The sequence below is a fragment of the Myiozetetes cayanensis genome, unplaced genomic scaffold (genome assembly GCF_022539395.1).
Source record: "Myiozetetes cayanensis isolate MyiCay16 unplaced genomic scaffold, myiCay2020 scf6-25, whole genome shotgun sequence".
Classification (NCBI taxonomy): Eukaryota; Metazoa; Chordata; class Aves; order Passeriformes; family Tyrannidae; genus Myiozetetes; species Myiozetetes cayanensis.
In genome coordinates, this window is record NW_026087853.1 from 46129117 (window position 1) to 46155871 (window position 26755).

General features: G+C 39.4%; 1 protein-coding gene across 3 annotated transcripts in view; it reads right to left on the bottom strand.

The window, feature by feature from the left end:
* MOB2 (MOB kinase activator 2) overlaps nt 1-26755 on the bottom strand; it is a 111278-nt gene that overhangs the window by 54137 nt on the left and 30386 nt on the right. Inside the window, exon 1 of one of the 3 annotated variants that reach the window (XM_050336000.1) lies at nt 21120-21169. The exons of 1 other annotated variant lie outside the window; for it this stretch is intronic. In XM_050336000.1, coding sequence (XP_050191957.1) covers nt 21120-21154 — 35 coding nt within the window. In that variant the 5' untranslated portion in view covers nt 21155-21169. Of the gene's footprint in view, nt 1-2352; nt 2493-21119; nt 21170-26755 lie in introns of those variants that run through there. One more of the 3 variants, XM_050335999.1, reaches the window with a different exon arrangement.

Below are 26755 nucleotides of genomic sequence, written 5' to 3' on the forward strand. Positions count from 1 at the left end.
TCTTCACATAAAGCCTGTACCCTAGAGTTTGGTTATACAAAAAACCCCTTTTTTTTGTTTGTTTTTGTGTGGGTTTGTTTGTTTGTTTGGGGTTTTTTTTGTTGTTTTACATAAAAGAAGCTCAAAGCTTTCATGCACTACACTGTAAGGAGGAATCTCACACACTGTCCCCTCCATATGCAGGTACCTGATGAAGCATTTACCCTGCAACATTCCACCACAATGAGCTCCCCTCTCCTCAAGTGACCTACACAACAGGGTGCTGCTCCACCTGACAAGTGGAACATGCTGTCCCAAACAAAAACCCCTAAAGATCAAAACAAGCCTTTCTGCTGACATGGTAAAAGTTTAGGCTAAACAGGAAAACATACTTGAAGCTCTTTTTCCATTACCTTGCATTATTAAACCATCTAGGCAAGAGATAAACATAAAAGGAATTCCTTTAATTAGATAAATTCACTCCTCAGCATCTGTTGTTTAATAAAGCAAAGCACATCAGCATGTTAGAATCAGATAATATTGGAGTCTCCCACAAACTCACAGCTGAAGCTTCTTTTTCATGCAAGCATTTGGGTGCCACTGGTTTTACTCACTGTAATACAACACTTTCAGTTAAATGCTCGCTGTAAAATGTAATGCCAGGTACGCACTGGGCCACAACAAGTGAAATTCCTTAAAATGATTATGCAGCACCTTGCAAGTTAGAACAAGGCAGAACAGATGCACAGGGTGATCTCGAACAACGTATTTCCCTGAAGTTCTATACCATGCATTCATTTTTAATAAACCTCAAATCAATTAAAGATTGTGCTTCTTGTAACTAAAATCTCAATTCCTTTAACACAAGCAATATCTGTTACCTTTTGCTTTTGAGCACCACTTCTTAATTGACTCTCTAATGTAATCTCTCAAAGGGTCAAAAACCTCTGCAAAAAAAGCCAAGTTAACGATAATATATTCTTAACCTCTATCTACTACAAACTCAATCCCACTGAGGGACAAATTCACGTCAAAGTTTAAAACCAGATACTCTAAGATAGTAACTTCCCATTATGTTTGATCTTGTATGCAGTCAGCTAGTGGAATTTTCATTAGTTATCAAAAAAAAAAAAAAGCATTATGGATATGCCAGGAAGATATAGGAAGATGTTAGCACCCATCTACTCTGACATTAAGAAAACCTAATCCAAATAAAATTTTAGAATTTTTTTAAAAATCAGTTTTAAACACGTCTTGGCAAAGCAAAGGACCCTTCTAAGCAGCATTGTGCAGACCAGCACAGTCCAGGCGAACAACACTGCCCAAGTATTCCCAGCCTGATCCCCCTGCACGGCTCTCAGCCTCTCCTGTGCAGAATTGCCAGTCAAGCCCATGGTCCATGGCACAGATAAAGCACCTGGGCACTGTGGGGTGAGTCTGCAGCTGGACTCTGAAATACACCCGGGCTTTTCAGGAACAGAGCACTAAGGCAACTGCCCCACGAGGCACTTAGCACAGTGCTTACTCATTACTTATGAAGGTTAAAACAGCACCAAAGTAAAGTGACACTCCAAGACTTTAATTGTCAAGCAAGCACCTGCCAAGCACTGAGCTGTGGAAGTACAAATCCACTTCAGATCAGGTATGCTGTGCTAAGAAATAAAACTTATATCAATTAAGACACACAAGAATCTGCTTTAGCCAAAATCAAATGCAATTATTAAAAAAAACCTTTATCTGAAAATTTTTCTATTTTCAATTATTACAACAAGATTCCTAAAACAAGGAATATCTAGGTAGTTATCTTCTTTTCACTAATGGTATATTTTCTATTGCTGAGAAGATTCAACAGCAGAGAGAAAGAAAATCTATATTTTTAGAACCACAAAGCTAGTAAAGTAACTCAGACTAGTTTTTACTGCTTGAAACTACTTAAACTAATTTTTCATACTGACTAAATTTAAAGTAATTTGTATTCCATGTCGGGGAGCATCACATTTAATGAGTTTAGCTCTTGTTTGTACCAAAAGCTGGCAAAAGTTTAGGATCACTACCACAGGCACCTCTTTGGGAGTCACACAGTTCCTAATGTTTTCATGATTTTACTGAGCAGATCCACCTCGTTTTAATATAGAGACAACTCTAACCAGCCCCCACCAAACACACATGCCATAAAAGCAAATCCAGGAAAATGCAGAAGAAAACAAGCTAAATAAGCTGCGTAGTTCATACGCTGTGATCCTCCGCTCTTTTTGAGACAAAAGACATGGCCATTATTTCATGTACCCTGTTACTAGAAAGGAAAATAAAGGCTTCCGTTTTCATGTGCTTTCAATGATGAGGATTCAAAAGAGGATGCAGGCTCTTTCTTACCCGTTCAGCGTGTATGAACCATTCCTCTTGAGTCTCATACTTGCAGATAAGAATCTTAGGAAAAAGTCCAGAATGAGGTGGTTTGTCCTCCGCTACCCCAGAATACAGGCACCTGTTTGGTGGCTGCACTTTTTGTTCACCAGGGGATCTCTTTCCTGTTTCTCTGAGTCATCAATGAGGAACAATGTGAAACCGCCACCAAAGCCACTTAGCAGGAAGCCCAGAGGAAACTGCCTGCAGCCAAACAAGAGTCTGGAGGTGTAAAATCTCCCCAGCGCACCTTTGACAAATCAATCTTGGAGCCCTCTAAGGAAAAGCAGCGAAAACTCACGGAGGAGTTTTTACAAAATACCTGAACTTCTCCCTGCACGTGCAAGAATAAATCTTGTAGAAAGCTGTACTTTATTGCTGAGCTGCTCTTCTTCTAAACAGTCTGAAAGCAGCTTCAGATCTATTCCCTCCTTCTCACCAGCCCTGCTGTGGCTATCACTCAAGTATTCAGCACTACCCTCACAGCACAAGGCAACTAAACAAGAAGCCCTAAATAACAAATACTCAGACTATTTTACCTTTTTTTTTTTTTCTCCCCCCAATATCAAGTTAAAAATTACACATGTGGAAAGGGACACACAATTAGTGGTTAAAAAGTTTATTTTCCTTGTAGTAGGTTAAAAACAGGCAAACAAGTCACGCTCGAATGCTGCAGAGAAAAATATCCTTCAGCAGTCCACTCCTGGGCAGGCTGCCCTGCATAAATCACAGGATTGGACTGTCTCAGACAAGACTGTTTTCCTCCCCTTTCTGTTCACCCTCCCATTCCCTGATAGCTGTGAACTAAACAGCTGCACAGCTTAATGTCTGGACCAGAGGGGTGAATCTACCACACAAAGCAAAAATTACTCCTGATAACTGTTGATCATTTACTGTCTGTGAGCAAATCGACACTGACTTGAGTAATAAATCACATGAAAAGCATTTTTATCAATGGATGTTGAAATGACTGTCACTTGTGGCCTAGGTGAAACTATTTTAGGATAATGGGAAACCTGCACACTAGACAAATATAAAGATTAAATATTCACTACCTAAAAAGAAGCAATTGGTAGGGCCCCATGGAACTCTGGCCTGAGTACATTATTCTTATTTGAATGGTTAAAATGTCTAAAGACTATGTTTGTCAAGCTGAATTTTCATTTTAAATAATTTAACAGTTATAGAAAAACAGCTTAAAAAATGGGAGAATTGTTTAATTTCTTTCTAAGTGCCCTAGATTATACAGTTAGGTGTAATCAAGTATACCTGTATCAGGACTGAATAGATCACAAATGTTGAAAGGAAAAAGTTACAATGAATTACAGGCTGACGAAATCAACATCATACTGTTGATAAAAGGCAGTGAGACTGAGCTGTACAAATATGCTGCATCCACAAGACAGAGAGCAATTCTCAGCATCTATCAGGCCTCAACTGAAGCACCATGCCCAGCCCATGGCATCCTAGTTGAAGACAGATGTAGAATTAGCTGGAGCCCAGAGAGGACCAAGAAGAATATTTTTTATCTCACAGATGCAAAAACTGAGGGAAGAAAACAAGATAACACCTTCCAAGAATTTAGAACACTGCTGTAAAGAGAAAGGAAACAAACTGTTCTTCCTGCTTTGTCCATCACAAAGGGACTTGAATTAAGCAAGAAATACACTGGGTTAGTATTATTTTGCTTGCAGAGGGGTGTGTGTTTGGTTCTTAAGTACAGGAAGAGATTCCGGAGTCCCCATTACTGCAAGGCCCTTGAGATATCTTGCTCCAGGATCTGGGGACCAACTAGGTGTCTCTCATCCCTAACTTTCTATGATTTGCTCCTAGTATTAGCTGGTAGAAAAAATGAAAATTGTGCTGCATAACTTCCTCCTCAGAGTAAGTTATACTGGCCAGGACTCCACACAGGTCCAGTACATTACAAGGACAGTGGTGGCATCGCTCTGGTTTTATCATGTACATCATGGGAAAGAATCATACCTCGTGTTCTTCTCAGCCATCAACTTTACAAAGATGTACCTATGTACTGGTTGTCACCAGGGCCTAATTCTTCCAGGTGCTAATGGTCAGGCCCTGCTGTCCCTCAGGAGCTGGTAAAGATTCACTATGACCACAGAAGAGCTAGAAGTTAGGTCCCTGCAGGCAGCTAGCTACCTACAAGCACTGGATCAAGAGGGGACACATTCCTGTAAGCTCATCAAAGAAAATTAGGATGATTTATTTTGTTAATAATTTAGGGAATAAAAAATAAGCCAATAAATAAAAAATGTTAGGTAAAGATGATTTCCAAATGCTCTGCAAACCCATCTCAAATGAAAACTTGAACTCGGTTTTCTTCTTGGAGGTCAAGGTTTCTGGAGAGGTCATTTTAAATCCAGGCTCAGAGTAAATCTGGTACATTTTCAGTTTTACTTGAAATAAAAGATGCCTCTGACAGTATAATTGAATCATATGTGACATGGCTTTTTTGGGGCATCTACTAAATTGCATTGGAAATGCACCAGCAATATGGGACACAGGAGCTGTCATGAGGTGGTGTTTGAAGGCTATTAGTTAATATCTGTTGACTACTATTCTAAACTGGAGAATCAAAATTCTTGTAATTTTAAAAAAAGCAGACCTTCCCACAGCTTTTTAAAGCTCCTTTCTAGATGCCAAATTTAAGTGATGTTCCCATGGACTTTCTGAGCTCTTTGGCTTTACTCGTTACCTAATTTTTTAAAAATTAATTTATTTCAGTATTCTGCGGCTGTAAGCAGCTGCTGGTTTTTTCCAAACTCTACTTCTGCGGAAAGACATCGATGCTTTTTTTTCTTTTTCACTCCCCCATGCTCTTTTAGGATTACAGCAGCACACGGGTATGTGTTCTTTAACATCCCCATCTGAAAACTATTATAGGAAACCAGCAACTAAATATAAACTGTCCAATCAGAGCCAGAGTCAGCCACATTGATGCTGGGATCCCAAAATGCTATCATGGACAAAAGAACTTACCACAGAAACAAAGCTAAAGCCTACTTGCCAACACAACTGCTTCAGAAACAAGGAATTCCTGCTTCAGAGAGGTCTTCTGGAGAAATGTGTTTTGTTAACAAAGATAAAAAGCCCCTTATTTTTAGTCAACTTGAAAATAAAGATGGTAAACTCGCTGAAGTAGGCAACTCTGCAGTGAGGCAATGTTCTGTACACATTATCTCCTACAGTACTTTCAGTCAGCTGCACCTAAAGAAATTCTTTTCTCCTCTCTCCCCCTCCACGTACGCATTCCAGAGAACACACACAAGCTGAATCATTGTCACTGTGGTAAAGACACATGGGAGGAGGGAAAACATCTTTATGTCTCCCTGAGATCCCTTCTGACAAATAAAGCATTTTTACAGCCCACTTTTCTTTTATTCCCGTTCCCAAGCAGAATCCATAAACTTCAGCATGGATTATTTGTTCCCAGGCTAAACATTCATCCAATTACTTCCCTGCTTCCAAGGGGAATTTCAACAGGACCATTTGGCCCAGTTATTCTGGATGTTAGCTCAAAGAGCAGTTCTTTAGATAACAGAAATTAGTATGGATGATTTACCATTTTCAACCATCTCCCAGATACTTTGTGCTTTGAAAACAGCATTAAAAGATCCATTTCAAATACTATTTAAAAAAATCCCATTTAATAAAGAAACTTACATTTTAAGTAAAAAGCTGGGTACAGAAGAGAATAGCCAGTCCTCTACTACTTGGAAAGACTTACAGTACACTGACGGCCTAATTATTCCTCCAAGGGGAGCTTTGCATATGAATGAAACATCTTTGTACATCTAAAAAGAAACACTCACTAGCAACTTCAGTTCTCCACATCTGGCCAGGAAAGAGAGGAGACAGAGTGCCCATATGTACCCTATTTTCCAGAGCCAGGGTTTTCACAAGTGTTAAAAAGTTACTTCTGCAGCATTTAGTGTTATTTTATACATGTATCCTTGACCCATTCCCTCCGATGTTTTTGAAAAATCTGTTTGAGTTTGTCTATTTGACTACTAAAGAGAACAATTTACTCTTTCTTTTGGAAAATACCCACTAACCTAAGGCTTAACCTTGTTTTCTACTGTCTTGCATCATAACTTGCACTTATGGGCCAAGTTAATTCCCAAGATAATCAATGAATGACTGAGTTGTTAAAAGAAACAAATCTGAGGCTGCTTTCCTGGTCTGATTATACACTTTAGAGCACCGCACCAAACAGTGGGTCAGTCAGGCTCACTTTACTTCTACCTAACTACTTATCTAATCCAGGCTTAAACACTGATATTAGAGAAACAAAGACCTTACAGGTCAGTATCAATTGTTGCTAGATAAGGAATGAAGAAGCAAAAGAGGTGAATGAGAACAGGAAAACTGATTCTAAGACATAGCTGTATGTAAATGTTTTCCTCAAATTCTTCTAATTCATTTGGCACATGAAGATAGTGCTGCCTCAGCTTCATCTCTGAAGGGATTTCTCTGCCAGAGCTGTAAAGAAATCCCATTTCAGTGAGGGCTTTGGCTTAGTATTTAAAATAAAGAAAAAAACCTGTGTGGGGACACTACAATGGTCAATATACAAATGAAAGCCATAATACATTTCCTACATTCAAACAGAAAGCCTTAACAGGGGAGAAGTCTTTAATTTGCTTTTTTGAAGATTGTTTTGCTTTGTTTTATTTTGTTTTTTAATGAATACAACAGCCAGTCCTGATGTAAGGCAAAGATGACAGCGGCACTGAAAGGGTTATTGCAAGCACTTTATAATAAGCAAAACAGGACAGTGTTGGAGAAAGTTACAGAACTGAAATAACAGAACAGCAATCCGCCTGGAAACGGAAAAGGGTGGGTGAGCAGTTTCTACCGGACCAGGGCAAAAGCCAGGGTTTATAAATTTAGAAAAAATACACACCCACATAAAACTTCTCAAGTAAGAGGATAGGGGAGGGGAGGGAGGGGAGGAAAAAAAAAGAAAGGAAAGAAACACACCATTTTACAAGGCTTTTATATAAATTTTGCCTAATCATTCTTAATGGACATCTGCCCATGGCTTAATACAAGAAAGACCAAGCTTTCAGCATGTGCCAAACTGTCTGAAACCTCTGGCACTCTGCCTGCTGTGAACCCTGACTTGGGGTAGTTTCCTGGAGGTAGGCTTGGAGAGAATGAACAGATCCCTCTTTGGAAGGGCTGCCCAAAAGAGTTAATGTAATGTAGTTTGGTATTGGACCTCACCAGTGCTCAAGTGCAATCTTTTCAACTTATTTTAAACGATTTTTAGGTTTTAAAAAGAGAAGTAGCTAAGCAGAAATTAATAAATAATTTTGGTGTTAAAGAGAGGCCCTTACACAGGGTTAACAAAAGCACTGTGACAAAATTAATGTTTCAGTGGGAGGTGAAAGCTGCCCTGCTTCCCACAGATGGGCACTAAGACCAGCCACGTGGACAACAGGTATTTATGTAACTGTGGCAAGAGGCTGTAGAGCTTGAAGATTCCTATTCAGATCAGTCCCCAAAACTCTCTCCATCTCAAAGGAAGGCTCATAAAGTAACATAAAAAATAGTAAGAGAAGATTGATGCTCTTGGCAAGAGTATCAAGCAGGTAATTTAGAGCAGGCACTGCCCCTTTAGCCCAAGAACAGGAAACAACTGTATGAATTACCAACATGCTCCACCCAACAAGTCCCAGTCGGTATAAAAGTCTCTGCTGCAAAATTTAGCTAATGATACAATCCAGGAGAACTCTGGAAGTACCACAGAGGGAGAACAGGAGAGAAATTTCTGAGAAAGTCTTCAGCTAAAATTAAACACAAACGGACACATACAAATTCCTGAAGCCTACAAAACAAGCAGAAAGAAAAAGTAGTTAAGTTTTCTACTGCACAACTGGCTTCTTTTCTCTTTTCCTTTTTTTTTTTTTTTTTTAATTTAGCCAAGTGGTCTCACCCTAAGGTGCTAAAAGCTACAAGCAATTTTTCAACTTACAAAAAAAGTCTAAAACTACATTGGTTTTGTTAATAATGAAACAGTACCCAGATTCCAATACAGAAACCTGGTATCCTACAAGTAAAACTTGTTATAAAGAACCCTTAACGAAGAAAAGGAAAATTCTTTAAATACTTTAAAAAGGTTCATACAAATTACCATCCTGCATTTGTAGAGTCACTTATCAGACATGCTTTTTGCCTTACCTTCAGAAAGAAGCAAATTCACTATCTCAAAACAAATAAATACAGTATCATTTTGCAGATTATTTTGTTCTTCTAAATTAATGCACATAATGAAACAGCTTCTCTGAAATGAAGTGCAAAGTGAAAAATACTATGTGTATCAATGGCAAAGGCAGAAATATAAATCATTTGAACACAGGTTTTTTTAGGTGATCCTAACAAAGCCCTTGCCAAATTTGACTTCAGTTGCTGTTATTCACATTTTTGCAAGACCCTCAGTGTTCAACAAAAAGTCTTTGTAGACAAATCCCAGGTATAAGCCTAGTCATCCATCCTTCAAAGAAAGGTAAGAATACTTCACCCCAGTCAGAGTCTGGAGCTCACGTTTGAGAACATCAGAACATTAACTAGCATTTACACAGCACTTCTGGAAATTTTAATAGCGCCTTGGAAAAAAACCCCTCAATCCCCACAGCCTGTGTCGGTGATTGTTACGGTGAGTACAGTGGAAAAACCCAAGAGGAAATGGTTATAAAGTGGAGCAGATAAAAGGAAACTACTTGGAAACAGAACCAAAAAGTCAGTGCTGTTTGTATCTTTCCCCATTACCGAGGATAAGACACACAGGGCACCATCTGCACTGGTTGTTTTCACTTTCTAAGGCACAGCAGCAAATCTGAATTCAAACTCTAATAATGCCAGAATACTGGACTTTCAATATCAGATCAGTGGTAGCAATAAAATACTACATGATATGTAAAACAGTTTAAGGCCAGGAATGAAGGATCTGCTACATCTACCAGTTAACTTATGTCTTCCACTTTGGCATCTCTTTTCCCAAAGTGTAAAATAGCTATAACAACACTTTGGGAAGCACCTGGACAGTCGGGATCTAAGATGATGCAAAGTCTAGGGTTTTATGGGATGAAGTGACTCATAAAAAGGCCAAGAATCAAATGAAAGAATAACATAATTCAGAAATCCTCAGCTCTCAATTCAAACCTCACTGCTTAGGCCTCCTGCCTTCCCAAACCCCTCTTACATGAGAGAAGCTGCATTTCACTCCTGAATAACTGCCCTTCATTCTCTCATCTGTGAGCACACACATACCTTCTTTAAAGATTTTTGTTGAAAATGGAGCTCAGCTCTCAAGGCAATATGGTAGGCAAAGACTGGATTCTTACTTTATATGCTACCATTCTCAAGTTGAAAAACTACAACAAAAACATTGTATACCTGCCACTAAATTTCATCCAATCTTTGCCCAACTACTGCCTGGTCCCATTTCTGGTTTTACAGACTTCCACTGAGAAGCACTCCCTCAAGCTTATGCAATGGGAAAACCTGCAATCCAAGGCAATCCCTAACTCCTTACTTTTATACTGTATCACATCCCTTTATGCATTTTTATGCAATAAAAGTGTTTAGCTTAGAAAGCTGATCTTAAATGCCTTCAGATGTATGGCAATATACTTCTTCAGTAGCAACAAATGATCTGGGAGAACATAGCAAATAATCTTATTTTGAGAATAAAACATTAATTCAACTTTAAAAGCAGAATTTCCAAGCTGCCACCAGAATTCTTATCCTTTTACTGTGCAATTACGTAGAAGAACAATGTAAGGAGAATAAGTAAACTTGCTGTGAAGACCCAGAGTAGATGAGAACCAGTTTCTGGTTGAAAACTCTGAATAATCAAGCAGTGACTCAGTTTAAATTTTAAAAACTAAAGATAATTTTTTTATTCCCAACAGAGAGGCAAAAGAAGCCCATATAGCAAATTAAGAAGGGTAATTCTCCTTACATGTTGTTCTGGAATATCTACTATTTATCTAATGTTTTTATTGTTGCTGTTGTTATTTACATCTTTATTGTGCTTGGATTTTTAGTGCAAGTTCATGTATTTTTGCTTAAAGTCACTAAGCTACAGTAATCAAAGCAGTCTCGTCTGCAGTGCTGTGAACAGGACTCAAGCAAAAACTACACTAATTAGAATGCAATTTTCAAAGGTCAATTACCACATCATTAGCCGAGCCATTTACATCTCAGCAATGTGGAATATTCTCCAGTTTTAGACAGTGGAATGGGGCAAAAATGGATTAAATTGCTTAGGGTCAAATAGTACAGTGTGTTGATGAGTAAGAGTTTAAACTCCAGTAGCTTGAGTAGCTCATAATGGGCCATTTTCACACTATGCCCTTGTCCCTCTGACACCATCTTCCATCAGATGCTTAAAGAGACAGGGCAAGCATATCTTCCAAGCAATGTTAACATCCACTTGCACTGTGAGTAAATCTAATTTCTTTACCTTAACAAAAAACAAAGGACCAAATAGAAAAAAAAATGCCTCGTTGTATGTCCACAGTCACATAATTTAAAAGCATGAAGTAAAATCACCTATAACCACCATGTCTAGAAGCAAAATAAACAAACAAAACACAAGACACAGTACAGGCTGTCCTAAAACTGTTTCTAGTTCAATAACCAAAGCTTTAAAAAGTATATAGTCAGAGCAACTTTTAAGGGATATCACCAGGGTTAACAAATAAGCATGGGTTTTCCCCTCTGGATTTTAGATATGTCCTGCATGGTACATATTCAAAAAGATGTCCATTAAAGTGATTTTGGGTGCACAATGTCAAGCAAGTCAAGTTTCAGAACGCAACAATTCCAGACTGCAGGCCTTGCTGCACACACTGACGGTAAATGTGCAGTTTCAGTACGATACACGCAGGCACCTTTCCAATGGCACTTGCCCAGCCTAGACAAGCAAGCTAGGCAAAGACACTGCTGGGTTCAGCTCCAGGGGAGGGCAGAGGGAAACCTCTAATAACTGGAAATCTTTCTGCCTCCAGCGGAGCTGGCAGTTCTTCCCCTACCCATCCAGCTTTCTCCTTATTTGTAATTTGCAGCCATACTCACTCCCCATGACTGTATTTAACCTTTATATCATACTCTCTTTTACATCAAGCTCCTGCACCAGCACAGCAGCCTTCAGTTTTTCAGGTGCTTATCTGACAATATGAAAAAACAGTACAAAGCAAACTTTAACATGCATGGCTTCTCCAGCTTTGATCTGCCTTTCACTCCAGCCTACAACCCTCATGCATTTTTTCCAGATACTCCCAAGTCTCAACAAAAATCTTCATCATGCTTTAACTCCACACACCACTTACAAGTCAACTTGCACACTAACTCCACTTCTTATTTTAAAACCTGGGATAGATCATCATTCAGAAAGTAATTCCTATTTTTTCCTTCTGACAAATAATTCAATTAATAATTATAGTCCTTTGATATATGTGACCAGACTCTCCATATCCTAGTACAATAATGGATTATCTGCTTGTTTAGAAACAAAACCCCCTCACTGCATTGATATAAAGTAAGATAAAGGTCAACTCAGAGCAGAGGAAACTAGAAAAGGATGTTATAATACTTCTGCTGTTAACCTTTAAAAACATATCCATTTGAAGTTTAAGTGACAAAAAGCTTCATTCTTCATAAGTGGTAAAAAACCTGAGGCTCTTCAGTTTTGTATGAAGCATTACCAGGGCACAAGCCAGTTTTGGTCCTGTACTGGACATAACAATTCTTATAAAGCTTTGTTGCAGGTTGTCTGTATTTTATTTCTCCCCCCCCCCCCAACATTTTTTACCCTTACACTGCACTTCTGTAAAAATACATACATCAAATAATTACGATCACCAAGTGAGATGCCTTATCTCTACCTCTGAAGACACAAGTGCCAAATAAATGATTTTTCAAGCATCTGCAAAACACTATAATTCCAGAGTCAGTGACTGTCTCACCCCTTTATTGTCTCTGCCCCTTCCAGTTCCCCCATCTCCTAAAGAGCAGTTGATATTTTAGACTCATGACCGGCCTAGGGAACATCACTACAACACTGCTGATACAGGTCACCAACTTTTATTAACCAGAATCATTTCAAGTCCGCAAACAGAATCAAGTTTACTGCCAGGGCCATCTTTTCCTTCGCTTTCACTCCCACTGCACATATTTTGGTGCACTCACACAAAACCCAGTTGGTTGCCTTCTGTGGGAGCAGTGACCTTGCTACTGCAGAGGCTCCATGACAACAAAAAGACAGCTCATGCTATGGGTCGCCATAAAGCAATAACATGCTATACCAACAGGATATGCGTGTGTGTTTGCATGAACTTTTTTACATAAAATCCCACCTTTCACCTGCAGGAATTTTAGCGGAATTCCTTCACTGTGCTCTCCAAAAATTCTATGACGAATTTGACAAACCCCATGAAAGTGCAACAGCAAATGCTTTAAGAGGAAAAATGACTGTAGTAAGCTTTGACTAAGTATATTAGAAACAGTTATGTGTCAGTCTTTAGGCTATGGTTTGTCCTTCTCTATAGATAGAGCAAAGGATCAATTTAAATGGTCTTTGTGTGTGTGTGTGTGTGTGACAGGTGTAAAAAAACTGCAATAAACTCAACAAGCTTCTTAAGAAGACAGGCTTTTAAAAATTTTTTTTCTTTTGAGCCTGGCTGCAAAAAAATTACACTAAATCACTCGTCTGCTCTTTCCTCATATCTAAAGAAAGATCTGCCCTATCCATGTTGCTATACCACACTATGGTACCATTATATATGCCAGAATCCAAGAAAGGTTACAAAATATCTGAAGTTACTGCTGCAGACGTGTCCCACAGCAACCTAAAATCACGGCATTTACAACAACACAAGATATGCACAACATAAAATACTTCCAGCAAAGAATCAGCAATGACTCATGTAAACACTGGCAAGCTACTGAAATTCCTTTTCTGGCAAGCTGCTGCTCTAAGGAAGGACTACTGACATATGGGGGAAAGTTTGCAAACGCAAAGAACAAGCCACACTCAAACTTAGCAAAGAATCCAGTTTACCAGTATTCAAGTCTAAAACATTTAAGAATTTTGGATTTATCCTTTTTTTTTTTATTTATTTTAAACAATCATATGAAAATTAGTGAGCTGGCACATGGATCATATTATCCATTATTTGTTTTTTCCCCCCCCTCAAGAAAAAGATGCATTTAAACCTATAAATTGGTATTTCACTTTGCAACACTGCGCAGCTGTACTTTGTGCTATGGAGTTGGAAATACATACTGCAGCTGGAGAAAAATATACCCTGAGCACAGATACCCTGCACCCCCCTAATTACAGATTCAAATGGTAGCTGTGTTTGGAGCCTCTGGAATAATTACAGTCCTTACTGATACACTGTAAGTGATGATATACCGAGTAATTTAGAGAGAAACAAAAATAAGACAAGCCTTATGAGCAGTAAGGATGTTGCTGTGAAAGGATCTACTTTTTCCATCAGAAGAAGTTTATAATATTCATCTGTTTTTCAAATCTGGAGTTATTAATCAATATGTAAATTAGAATTTCTAGACTAAGATTTCTGTTGGTCTTTCAGCTACATAATCCTACCAGCAAAGTGTGTTAAAACATCAGGCTAACAGGCTTATTTGCCGAACAAGTACACTGAAGAACCTGAAAATTACTGTTAATCCATTGACATGATCTTCATTCCAAACCTGCACCTTCTACTCTTAGGTCTCATGCTCTAATTGCCCCTTTAATTTTCAATCAAATAATAAACTATCTGCAGTGATCTCACCAAGAAGGCTGCCAACACATGTAGCTGATAAAATAACTGCTTTGGGAATCTCCTCTCTTACCCAGAAAAGACTTTTAGCTACAGCTCAGCTCCAGTAGGCCATGGGAGTGCTGACACAAGACACACTTCACTGCCAAGGACAGTAATAAGAAACACACCAACACTTTCACATGGGATATACAATAAACATTTGAGGATATTTTCGGGTTTTATTTTTCAGAAGTCTTAAGTGAAGGAAAATAGTTCAGTTATGCATAGCATCTAACTTTCTCCAGAAAGTCTGGGCCTTCTGAGAGCATCCTTTAGAGGATAATGGCCCTGAAATCTCAGGAAGAGATGTTTATTGTGTGCATTGAAAAACACAGTAATAGAAAGGAGCTGCTTCACGACCACATTCTTTGAAACACCTTGAGAAATGAAAACTTACCTCATTTCAACTTAATACTCACAGGCCAGCACACAAAGCAAAACCATTTTCAGTTATCTGGCTGGTTACCCTTAAAAATGAGCAACAGGTGATGCAAAGAATTCTCACTCTAAGGTTTCTCTGGAGGTTTAAGAGGCTCTTATAGGAAAAAAAGATGGGTGATATGATTAGCTGACATTACCATTCCGAGAAGAATAGAAAGACTGTGCCATCCTCATAACTCAGAAAGGTAGAATATTATTCTCTAGTATTGCAACACTTATTAAAGCACATAAAGGAATAAAATATATTAGCTCACTGACTTTAGTACATGACAAAAATAATTCAGGGGAACATAGCCCACTCATCATCATCTCACCTGACTGCAACAGACCCCACCAAACACCACGCTGCAGTAACTCACAGCTTCATGACAACAATCAAGGTCAAATTTAAGACTGGCTGGCACCATTTTATCTTTCTACACACCTTTGTAATTTCAAAATCCCTAATATGCCAAGAGCTACAAATTTAAGTGACCCCTTGTACAAGGGAAAAAGACCCAAATCACTCAGGTGAATGTCTGTTACAGACATTCACCTAAGATGCCCTCATGTATATAAAGCAGTAAATGGAGGGGTGCTTAGGCATCTAAGGAAAGGCTGTTCACCTTCCAATACAGCACAGCAGTTCTCCTTATCTGCCCCTCACCCTTACCAGTACTGTGACCCACAGAGCAGCTCCCCTCCTCCCACCCTCCTAGTCTCAGACACTTCCTGTCTCCAGTGGCATTTATTTTCAGCCCTCAAGATTCCTTTCTATACGTTCCAGGAACCCTCTAGCCATCCTCTGTCCAGATGGCAGACTACAGATGAAGGGAACAGGGTCTTGGAGAGTCTTTTCTTGGCCTGCTTCTCAGCAGCCTGCTGGAACTTAGAGGCAGGCTGAGTCCTGCACAGACAAGGCTCTGTTGCGCTGCGAAAGCCCTTCAATCCCTCTCCACAGTTTTCCTCAATGCCCTCTTTGTCTTCAAACAAATTTGTCTTAAACCTTTTAACGGCCTCTGCTTTCCAGGGGCATGCTTTATACAATCTACTCCCTACAAAGCTGCAGAAAGCCAATAAAAGGGCAAAGGAAAGGGGTCTTAAGCAACGCTCTAACAGATAACCAGAGCCTCAGTTTTTACTACAAAAAACAAAGCAGATGCTCCTTTGACAAGCAGATGCAAAATAAAAAGGTAGGTGAGAGGTTTGAGTCCTGTTGATCCCTGTCACCTTCAGGAGATTTTCTGAAACGTGACAGAAACACATGTTTATGTACTCAATTTCACTAAGGACCATCACCCTACAATGAACTATTTTCAAACTGTGACTCTCCCAGATCACTAGTCCTTATCTCTGAGACAACAGAACCAGATTATTCTGTAATCACAAAGACCAACACAGTTTCATCGCCAACGCTATACATTCATGTACAAGCTTCAGAGAATGACTGACATCCCTTATTTGAGAAAGCAAAAATTTCACCAAAATAAGAATTTAAAAAAAAAAAATTTAAATTTTTCTCTCTGTTTCCAACTGAAGTTTCATTGAATAGTTTCATAAGTTTTATTAAGATCTGTTCAGGATTCTTTTAACTATTAATATCAAAGGCAATGACATTACTGGATTTATATATATAATGAAGCAATACTTCCAAGAGCCAAGAGGTTTTAAAACTGAAATAAAGCTGCATGCTTAAGAGTAGAATATATTTAGGCATAAACTATTCTAAAATCAAGAGCAGTAAGAAAAGCCAATTCCCCATTTAAAGACTGGAGCTATCAGGAAGACTCTAATGTAGCTCTTGGCTGGAAAGATTACTTTAGGAAATGAAGTGCAACAGAAAGAACAAATTGCCGAACTTCCGTAAAACTCAACTGGGGTAGGAAAGGAGAAGTTACAGAGAAGATGCAGCAGCACAGAAAATTTCCCAATTTCAGAAAGGACCTTAAAAATTCAGCCCCTGAAAGGAAACAATCAGGAAAGTGAAGTAGTGGGAAAAATTAGGCAAAAAGTGTCTTTGTCCTTTTGAAGGTCAATTAAAAAAAAAATAATAAAATAAAAGAAAGCATCTTCCTTGGTGGGTGTTGTGGTTTAACCCCAGTCAGCAACCAAGCATCACACAGCCACTCGCTCACTCCCCAGCCAGTGGGATTGGAGAGAAAATTGGAAGGGTAAAAGCTGGAGAACTGAGGGGTTGAGATAACCACAGTTATTTTTGCAAAAGCAAAAGCCATGCACACAAGCAAAGCAAAACAAGGAATTCATTCACTGCTTCCCATGGGCAGACAGGTGTTCAGCCACCTCCAGGAGAGCAGGGCACATCATGCCCAAAGATGACTTCGGAAAACAAACACCTTAACTCCAAATGTCCCTCTGTTTCTCCTTCTTCCCCCCAGTTTTACACACTGAGCATGTCATACAGTATGGGATATCCCCTCAGTCAGTTTGGGTCACCTGGCTCAGCTGTGTCTCCTCCCAACCTCTTGGGTACTCCCAACTTTCTTGCCAGTGTGGCAATACGAAATGAAGCAGCAGCCTTGGCTCTGTGTAAGTCCTGCTCAGCAATAACAGGAACATCTCTATATTATCAGCCCAGTGTTCACCACAAATCCAAAACACAGCCCCATACCAGCCACTGTGAAGAGAGTTAACTCCCTCCCCAGCCAAAACCAGCACAGTGGGAAAAGCAACACAACCTAGAAGCACCGCAGTGCCATTACCACACTGGTGATAGCATTTTTTTCAGTCAAATTCTTGTTCTTTAGGTTTACCATTGATTTTAGAAGGAAGTTGACTATGTCCTTCTGTTGCTTTCACAATTTACATGTCATATTACTACTGCCTGTGAGGTGATTTCTTTAGTCTTGCTTTGACAAAAACAAAAAGAATCATACAAAAACTATCTTGAAGAAAAAAAAAATCGCCACTCCTTTATAGGACTGTTTGAAAATGAAATTCTATAAATAAGCCACATGATATACCCTGACCAGATTTCTGTCACTTATACTATGTTTTTATCTTCCTTAGCATTTGTACATTATTAGAAAACCATCTTTTTCAGAGATATGCATAAAAAATTCATAACTAGCCTCAAAAGAGTTCAAATCCTTTTCAGTAACTCCTTTCATTTAAGGGGTGTGATCTATTTGCTTGTTAGGATAATATACTAAGTGCATGACGATATCCATAGCTCCTCCCACAAACATTCAGGATTGTCTAATTGAGATTTATCTGCTCTTATGAAATATCCACTGTGTGATTTACAGTCATTTACTGTGTAATAGCTGCAGCTGATGAACTGGTTTTAAGTTCCTGTTTTCTCTCTTCCCTTCTTTAGTTTCTCAGTAGATGAAAAAAAAGGTGCAGCTTCATCAGAAATTATTTAAATTCAATATATACATCCACAATCAATGGTTGGCTACCACTAAAACATCACCTGCGTCAACTTAAAATCTGACCTAGAAATTATGATATTTAGAACTGAAATAAGTTATAGTCCTACAAACCTTACCTAATATGAGCTACATCAGACAGAGCTGGCGTGAACCAGGTACTAAAATCACAGAAAATGAAATCAATCAGCTACAGAGTCAATGCAACATAAGAGGACACAGTAAACCACGCCCACAATGATCCAAGACTCCCACCCCTTGCCACAGGAAAGATGGTTTCTCTTAAGTCAATGGTTTATTAACCAGACACAGACAAAAGCCAGAGACTTGTGAGGATGGTTCACAGATGGCAGACCAAAATCCAGCAAGTGTGGCATGACACATTTGACCTCTCACCTGAAGCGATGTCATCCGATGACACCCTTGGCCTGAGCTTTCATACCAACCTTTCCCTCGTTGACTCCTTAGCCAGCAGCTGTCTGATAAACTTGACAGGAGTAAGAGTGTGGAATGAAAAAAAAAAGTATAATCCTTTTAAAACTCATACAATTAGTCATGCTTTGAAGAAAACCTAGAAACGCTCCCTCCCTGCCCCTAGAATTTAAATACATAAAGGAGGCCGAGGTAGTTGAGGGAAAGTAGAGAAGACAATGACTGCCCTGACACCTGGGAAGACAATCATCTATCAGGATACACCCACAGAGCAAAAGAACAAATACAAATGAACACATATTATGATTAATGGAGATGACAACTGCTTTAGCTGTGAATTTCTAGATGTTGTTGCTTTTAAAGTAGGATAGGAAGTGCACATGCCTGGTCCAGCAGTTACAGCTAAGCTGTAATAGCCTTAGGGGCAAGTAAATAGACAAATAATTTTGCACTGACTATTTTTGGCAAGTTAATAGGAAACAAAAGAGGTTTCTGTATGGGGAACGTAAGCATTACTTCTACCATTCTCCTTGCATCTCGGCACCTGGGAACTCAGCAGAAGAAACTCTAATACCAAGTGTATCACAGCCCAGGACAAGAGTGCAAGAAGAGCAGGAACAAAAGGGTAAAGTTTATATTACTAATCTCTCAGTTTTATGAGCATCTAGGTCCACCAGGAACATGAAAATAATGCAAGATAATCATACAGAAGATGGGACACCAACCCTATGGACTAGTAAACTTGAAAAACCAGATGCTGAAGCCACAGGCAACTATCATAGCATCCATCTTCCCAGTAACGACATTTTCCACTATCATCCTAAAACCTCATTGTATCTCCCTTCTCTCTTTGTAAGCTGCACAGGGATTTTTCACACTAATTTGACACTAAATAAATGGCTACACTGGATTTCTTTCCCATTGTATTCTGAAAATAGGACTTACAGTGAAAAGGGACCATAAGGGAATCCAACTAAATAGTCACCAACTGCCTACACCATTCTCTGAGGGTGGTTAAGCCACACTTAGCCCCTTTTCCTTGGGTATTCTCTGGAAGCACCTGGTTTAGGTTGCTATTTTGACACCTTCATACCAAAGTTTGTTTAAATAAAGCAACTACAATCTTTTGGCTAGTAAATGATAAGAAAATCTTTGCTCTGAGTTGACCGTATTCTGTTACCAACAGAGGAATGTCTCTGAACTGCCTGTCTCTGAACCACTCACTGTTACAAAACTACGGATTATGCAGAAGCTTGCATCTGCAATATTTTTAAGTGAATGATACTACTGCTGTTTTCAGAAAAGACAGGTATTTCTGCTATTGCAAAGAAAGAGGAGGGATAGAATACTTAGAATCCTTGGAAAATGGACATTTACACTGGGAGAAGCAGTGGGAAAGAAGGGCAAGAATTTATGCCCATAAACCACCACGAGTCAAGTAACATCTGGGGAGAAAAAAACCCAAAACTTCATGATTTCAAGCTCACTCCACCACCCTACTTATGTTAATTTTTTCACAAGTCAAATGTCTGTTCTGAGGTTGTCGCTCAGAAATCAAACCTAACGTCATATTACAGAGTAGGGCTCTTCATCAAACTGTCCAAATGACCCCCCACATCCTCCATACAAACAAATTTATCTACTCAGCCAGTGTCAAATTGATACTTGAACATACCAAATGACAAGGACACCTGAAAAAAAAAAATAAAAAAAAGAGGTGGAACCAAGAGAAAAAAAAATTAGACAGTTCTTAACATGTCAAGACTGTGATAGCATCTGCAGAAAACTGAAGCTTAAACTTGGCTCTGCAACAGATCCAGCAAGATGCAGAAGCATTACAGAATAGTTCAGCCACTGGCCTGCACAAAGTCTAGAAATCAGTTCCAGTCACTCTGTCCATAGAGGCTCTTAACTCACTGTAATTAGGCATAAAGTACATCTGGTTTTTACTGCATTTGCCATATGCTATTTTCTATGTCTAAAACTGGAGAGGGCCATCAGGTAGAGCTCTAACACAATTAGAAAGGGAGAAAGTAGATTCCTGACATGCAGTTTCTATTTCAAGTTCTTAAGGGTCCCCATTAGTAATCTAGGGAGACTCCTGAACCACAGAGAGAAAAATCATAACCAACTTCTCACCTCTTGCATATTAATACACCACCTGCAAAGAATTAAAGAAACAATCCAATTTACTGGGAAAAAATGTTTCACAACTTCAATTGCAACTCCAGTCAAACACAGAGTGACAGGACAGACCCTGTAGAAAGTACTAATAAAGTCTCTTGGTCTAAATACATTGAGAGTAACATACTTTACAGCAGACAGGTAAGAGGAAAGGAGCACTTGTAACAAGTGTTCAGTAAACTGCTTCTCTCTTTAAGGTTTGTTTCATACAAAGACATGTGGCAAAAATAGATTACTAATATTTGTTATCAGAAAAGGCTAGCTCAAGGCAGAAAATCTGGACAAGAAAGAGACACCCGAGGTTTTGGGTTCTCCCTCTCTGCTGCTACCCCCCATCCAGTTCTCCTTCCCCTTCTCCAGCTAAACTCTTTCCCAGCTTCTGTATGCACAGTACCAGCTCATGTCCACACATGTCTGTGCTAGTTAATGTATAAAATTGTCTTACCAGCAGCAGCGCAGCGAGCAGATGATGAATTCCATTCCAACCAAATTAACAGCAGGGGATTTCCGACAAGATGGCAATGGAGTAAAACACAGTTCAGATGCTCAAAGAAACATGGGAAGCCCAAGATAACTGATTACTGAAACACAGCCTGAACTGCCAATAGCGCTTTTCCAGAATTCAGCAAGATGCAACTTCTGGCAGGCAGAGTGAAAACCAGAAAAAGGTACTCCTCTAGAGAAAGGGCATACAGAGCTCATTCTTGAAAAGACAGCTGCACAAAAGAAAGAAATAGGCTTTCTGCCTTTTTTAAATCTATCACAATAGCTGTTATCTAAAAGTTTCCTCCTCTTCTCTTAGAGTAGGACTGCTTAAAGTAAAAAAAAAATATCTCCTCCCAATATATGAAGACTTAGCACGTATTTTGATAATGCTTTTCTCTATCTAGTTCTGTCTACCTTTCAAGTCAGTTTGGAAGCAAAGAAACAGTAATACCAAAATAATAAATAAGTAATGAGAACTATTTTTTCCAATCCTTCCTTTTCTCTTTCACAACATTAATTCCAGTGACTCAGACATATTAAAGAGTCCAAAATATCTCTTGAGTCTGTTGCTTTTTCTAAAACTTACTCGCTTTCTTGAAAAGCATTGAAACAGTTATTTTATACCTGTTTTATGAGATTTCATAAACTCCTGAGATTTCATGAACTCCATTCATCCTTCTGCTTATTAGTCAAGAGGGAAAAATTCCCAGCTGCAGAGCCCTAAAGCTCCACCTTGTGGAAGATGCCTAGAATATTCCAACAGGCTCCAGGGGCAAAGAGCTTCAAACGGAGCTTACAATTAATGATATATTTGATATTGACACTATGACATCAGTCACACAGTAAGATAACCTCTTAAATGCACTCCACCCCAGCAGAAAAGCAAGCCGTGAGGGATTACCGATAAAATGAAAATAGGTGGCCACAACCTCGAGTCCTGTGTCCAGTTCTGGGCCCCTCACCTCAACAAAGACATTGAGGTGCTGGAGCATGTCCAAGGACGGGCAAAAAAGCTGGTGAAGGGACTACAGAGCTAAGTCTTATGAGAAGTGGAGGAGGGATATGGGGATGTTTAGCCTGGAAAAAAGGAGACTCAGGGGTGACCTTGCTGATTTCTAAAACTACCTGAAAGGAGGTTGCAGCCAGGTGGGGGCTGGCCTCTTCTCCCAGGTAGCAGGTAATAGGACAAGAGAACAGCTTCAAGCTGAATCAGGAGGGGTTCTGGTGGGACATCAGGAAGAATTTCTCCATGGAAAGGGCTGTTAAGCATTGGAATGGGCTGCCCAGGGAAGTGGAGTCACCATCCCTGGAGGTGTTCAAGGAATGACTGGATGTGGCACTAAGTGCAGTGGTTTAGTTGACAACATGGTCATCAGATGAAGGTTGTACTCATTGATCTTGGAAGTCTTCTCCAACCTGAATGATTCTGTGAAAAGCTGTTTTATTTTGTGGCAATGGAATAATCATCCTGCATTGAATCAGCTGATAGCAAATGCAGTAGTCCAGGCGACATATTGCTTTCATCTCATTTGCTGGTTCTTGTTCACTGGGCTCCCTCTCTTTGTAAGCAGGAAAATAAGGAATCACAGACACACATTCATCTGGACAAGGAGCAGACAACTAAGGAATACAGCAACCCTGCCATCAAGAATGGATAAGTGACTAACAGAACTTCATCTTGCGATACTAGATTGACCATAATTTCACACAGGTATTCCAAAAGCTATTACAGTCCTCCTCCAGCCACCTATTACAAACTCACTCAACTGAATTTCCACATTCAGCCATTCCTAAAGGGTTGTACTGATACCAGCCTGGCCCCCTCACTCTGCTGTCTATGACTGTGCAGCTTGGGGACACTAAAGCCAACTGAGCCAGTACTGCCCTCTGCTGAAAGAGCCTGCAGGGGAAAACCAACAACTTCCGTATCAGCCTATTTTTCTGCATCATATATGTACCTCGTTTTTCCTTCTTCCCTGTAAGCCTTTACAATACCCAGGGTTTGGTCTTATCGGGCTTTTTTCATGTTGCTTCTTTCCCATGAGGGCTACAAAGATGTTTCTAAATTTATATACTGTAATACCAAGCCAGCACATACAGACTCCAGATATCAAAGAGCTGCTGCACTACAGCACTACAGACACAACTCATGTTTTCAGCAGTGTAAGAGCAAATAGATAAAAAATAAATTAAAAAAGAACACCTACAGTACAGCAGTCATACGACAGTGTCGTGAGATGTTCTTTTGAGTAGTAAACCCAAGATACTTAAAGAACACATTTCCATGTCCATTCAATACTTGGAATTCATAAAACTACCATAATAACTGATTACTAACAGTAATCACCGTACTTTCTCTGATATAAACCTTGCAATGTTTCTGTTTTCAGTCAGTTGCTTCACTTTGAGACTTAGACATTCGTAACAATCCGAAAATCTGAATACTGACTGAAACACTGTACCCAATCTGAAAATGAAGTGCTTTTAGCAGCATAAATAAAATTTGGCTGAACAATACGTTTACTTGGAACACTAAGGAGCACAAAGTTTAAACTGGTTGAATGCAGGGTACCTGCACACGTAGGAAAAAACATGTAAACATGCCACTCAAAACAGAGGGAAGTGCACCACTTCAGAAGCACAACCAGCTTTCTGACACGCATGAGCTGCAGCAGCCAGACCTCAGCCCTGCATCCCCAGCTGGCAGCAGCCGTCAGAAGATTTTCAAAGTCGCTGTGAGGACACGGTGCACTTAAGCAAGCGCCCATAGCTGGACGTTGACTCCATCCTCCCAAAATCATGCAGAATGCCCGAGCTCAGCAGAGAGCACCGCCCTCCTCCCCGGAGCTGCAGAGGGAGCCCGCTGCCCGCTCAATCCCCTGCCCCGGAGAGGCAGGACCATCATGTCACTCACTCGCAGCCCACAGGCCGGTTGCAGTTTCATTTCTCAGCAATGATCATATCGGAAAAAAATAAAAAGCAATTACTCAGCTGGCAAGGAGAAGAGGGTCTGACCTGTTGCCACATGCTACCCTTCGAATCTGTATGTTAAAAAGAGGTGCTTGTTTTAAATTACACTCGATATTTTATTCTTCCTGTTCTCTCAGCTCCTACTCTGAATGACTTTTCACTTTACACAAGAGCTTCTGTAAAGGACAGGCTCTCTCTTTTAAAGAAAATAACACATCCTAGGTTGTTCAGTTAAATATCCTGGTTGCCTCCTTTAGTTTTTGTTGTTGTGGTGGTGTTTTTTTTTTTTTTAAAAAAAAAGGCAGCCTTTTACGGCAAGAAAAACGTTCATAGACTCTGTCAAGTCCTCTGTAATTTTCACTGTTGATGGTTGTTACCAAAAAAAGAGCACAGATAAAGCAGAATGAAACATTTAATTTATTAACAGATTTTAAAACCAACAGAAGAGCTTAAATACACCTGAGCACATAACCAGAAACAATTTACTTCATCTTTGCCCATTGTAGTCTTTTAGATAAAACCGTGCTTGTGTATTTGAACTTTTATAGTTCATGGAGCAGAACCAAAATTGCTAATAGTAAACATATACTATGTATGGACAGAAGGCCAAAAACCCTTTTGTGTATTAACAATCCTGAAGACCTTAAAAAAATGGCATTCCGAAGCAAAAGTACCTGTTGTCACTGGCAAGTGAAAATCCCTTGTGTAAATTATGCTTTGATAATTACTCTTCATCAAATCAAAGCTTAGTCTAAAACTGACACCTAATGCAATACATAAAAGTTTCAAAGCCACTGTTCTCACTCTGGCCCCCATATGAAGCTACAAAAAAGGCTACCCATCTTGAACTATCGTTTTTTACTGAATAATCTCCTTTGCCCCCTACAGTGCTTCAGCTACACTTCTGCACACATATCAGATGCAGTGGTTTGGATTAGTTTACTTGGAGCACTTATCACTGCTGTCAAGAGTAGACAGACCCAGTTTAACTTATGTAACCCCATCACCAAACAACTGAAGGAACACACTGAAGTGGAGGAAGACGCACCTTTTGTAAACTGGTTGTAGTTTTGGGGTGTTTTGAGGAAAGGCTATATTTTAAAAAAAAAAAAAAAAAAAAGAGATGCAACCAAATTCTTCCCGCAACAGTAGAAGCAACAACACACACCTAGCCTAGTCTGAGTCAGTCTTGTTGAGATGAAACTGTATCGTGTTCCTAGCAATTTCTTCCACAGAAATCAAAAGCGCTACAGCTCAATTATCTCTCTGAAAGCTCCAGTGCTGCCACATGCTTTGCCACCATGGTAGTATCTTTCTGCTTGGCAGCCCACTGTGCTTTATCACTCTCTTACTTCAGCTGTCACAGGCTTAGTTTCTTTGGTGGGGAGATACTGTGCCTGCTGAACCACTTAGTCTGCAAGCATGAGAAAAGCATCCATCGCATCAAAGGGCTAGCAGGAACTCACATGTAATTTTTTTTTTTTTAATCCACAACTTCAATTAGATTTATCCCTTCAATGAACCACAGGACAGACCTGTCTGTCCACAGAATCATATTCCAAATGCACTTTTTAGCACATCCTCTCCATCGTGAATAGTTAAAACAGCAAAACTTCCTAACAAATAAGGCTGGACTCAGGCTGCCCAGATGTGTTAGAGAACTACATGCAAATGGTGTGATTACAGGAAGAGTGTTCCAGGCAGATAATTCACCCGGAGTACAAGAACTGGGCAGAAAGCTCAGAACCATGAGAAATTCACGCCTGTTTCACCTCACAATAATAAAATGAGACAAGTTTATTCATCTCCACCTTTCACAGAAATTACAACCCATAGAGGCTGAGGGCATGGAACAAAATGCATCAATTTGCCATCATGATGCCCTCTGACAGCAATGCACACACCATGACCTTTAATCCATGTAGGCCTCTTCTGCACATTTAAAAGGAAGTCAAGTTAGAAGTGTGGTCTGCAAGGGCAGATTACATAACACTCATTGAGAAGTCTTTCTATGTGTTACATTATTTTCATATCTTTAGTAACCAAAGACATCAAACAATTCTGTTGCCAGTACCTGACTGATATTCCTGGCCTGAGGTTTCATGCCAAGTACAGTTATGCTTATGGTGTCTGCAGGTCTCAACTATAAAAAAGGAGGAAGACCACACCATTGCTGCAAAGGTGGGTAAGCAGTTAAAAAACCTGAGCCCTTGTTTGTAATACTATGACAAAACTTGATTACTACAACTCAAAATAGCCAATCAGAACAAGCTTCCTAAATAAAAGGATCTGGACAAAACACTAACTGGTAGTTTCAGTCACTTAATTGGAAAGTAATATTTATGCAATACATAGACATTATAATAAAAGTAGTGGAAGTATTTCTTAATTTATTGATATAAGAACATACAGAAAGAAAACATTTTTGTTCTTAATTAGCATGCTCACTCTGAGATTTTTATGAAGCTTAAGGAGATCAACATACTCTGAAACATCCTCACCCAATGCTAGAGATTTATAATACATGCAGTTGAACAGGCACACTAGTTCATGTTTTGTACTTTCACACCTACATCGATAAAATAACTAAAGGCAGACAAAGAAGAACTGATGGCAAACTTAGTT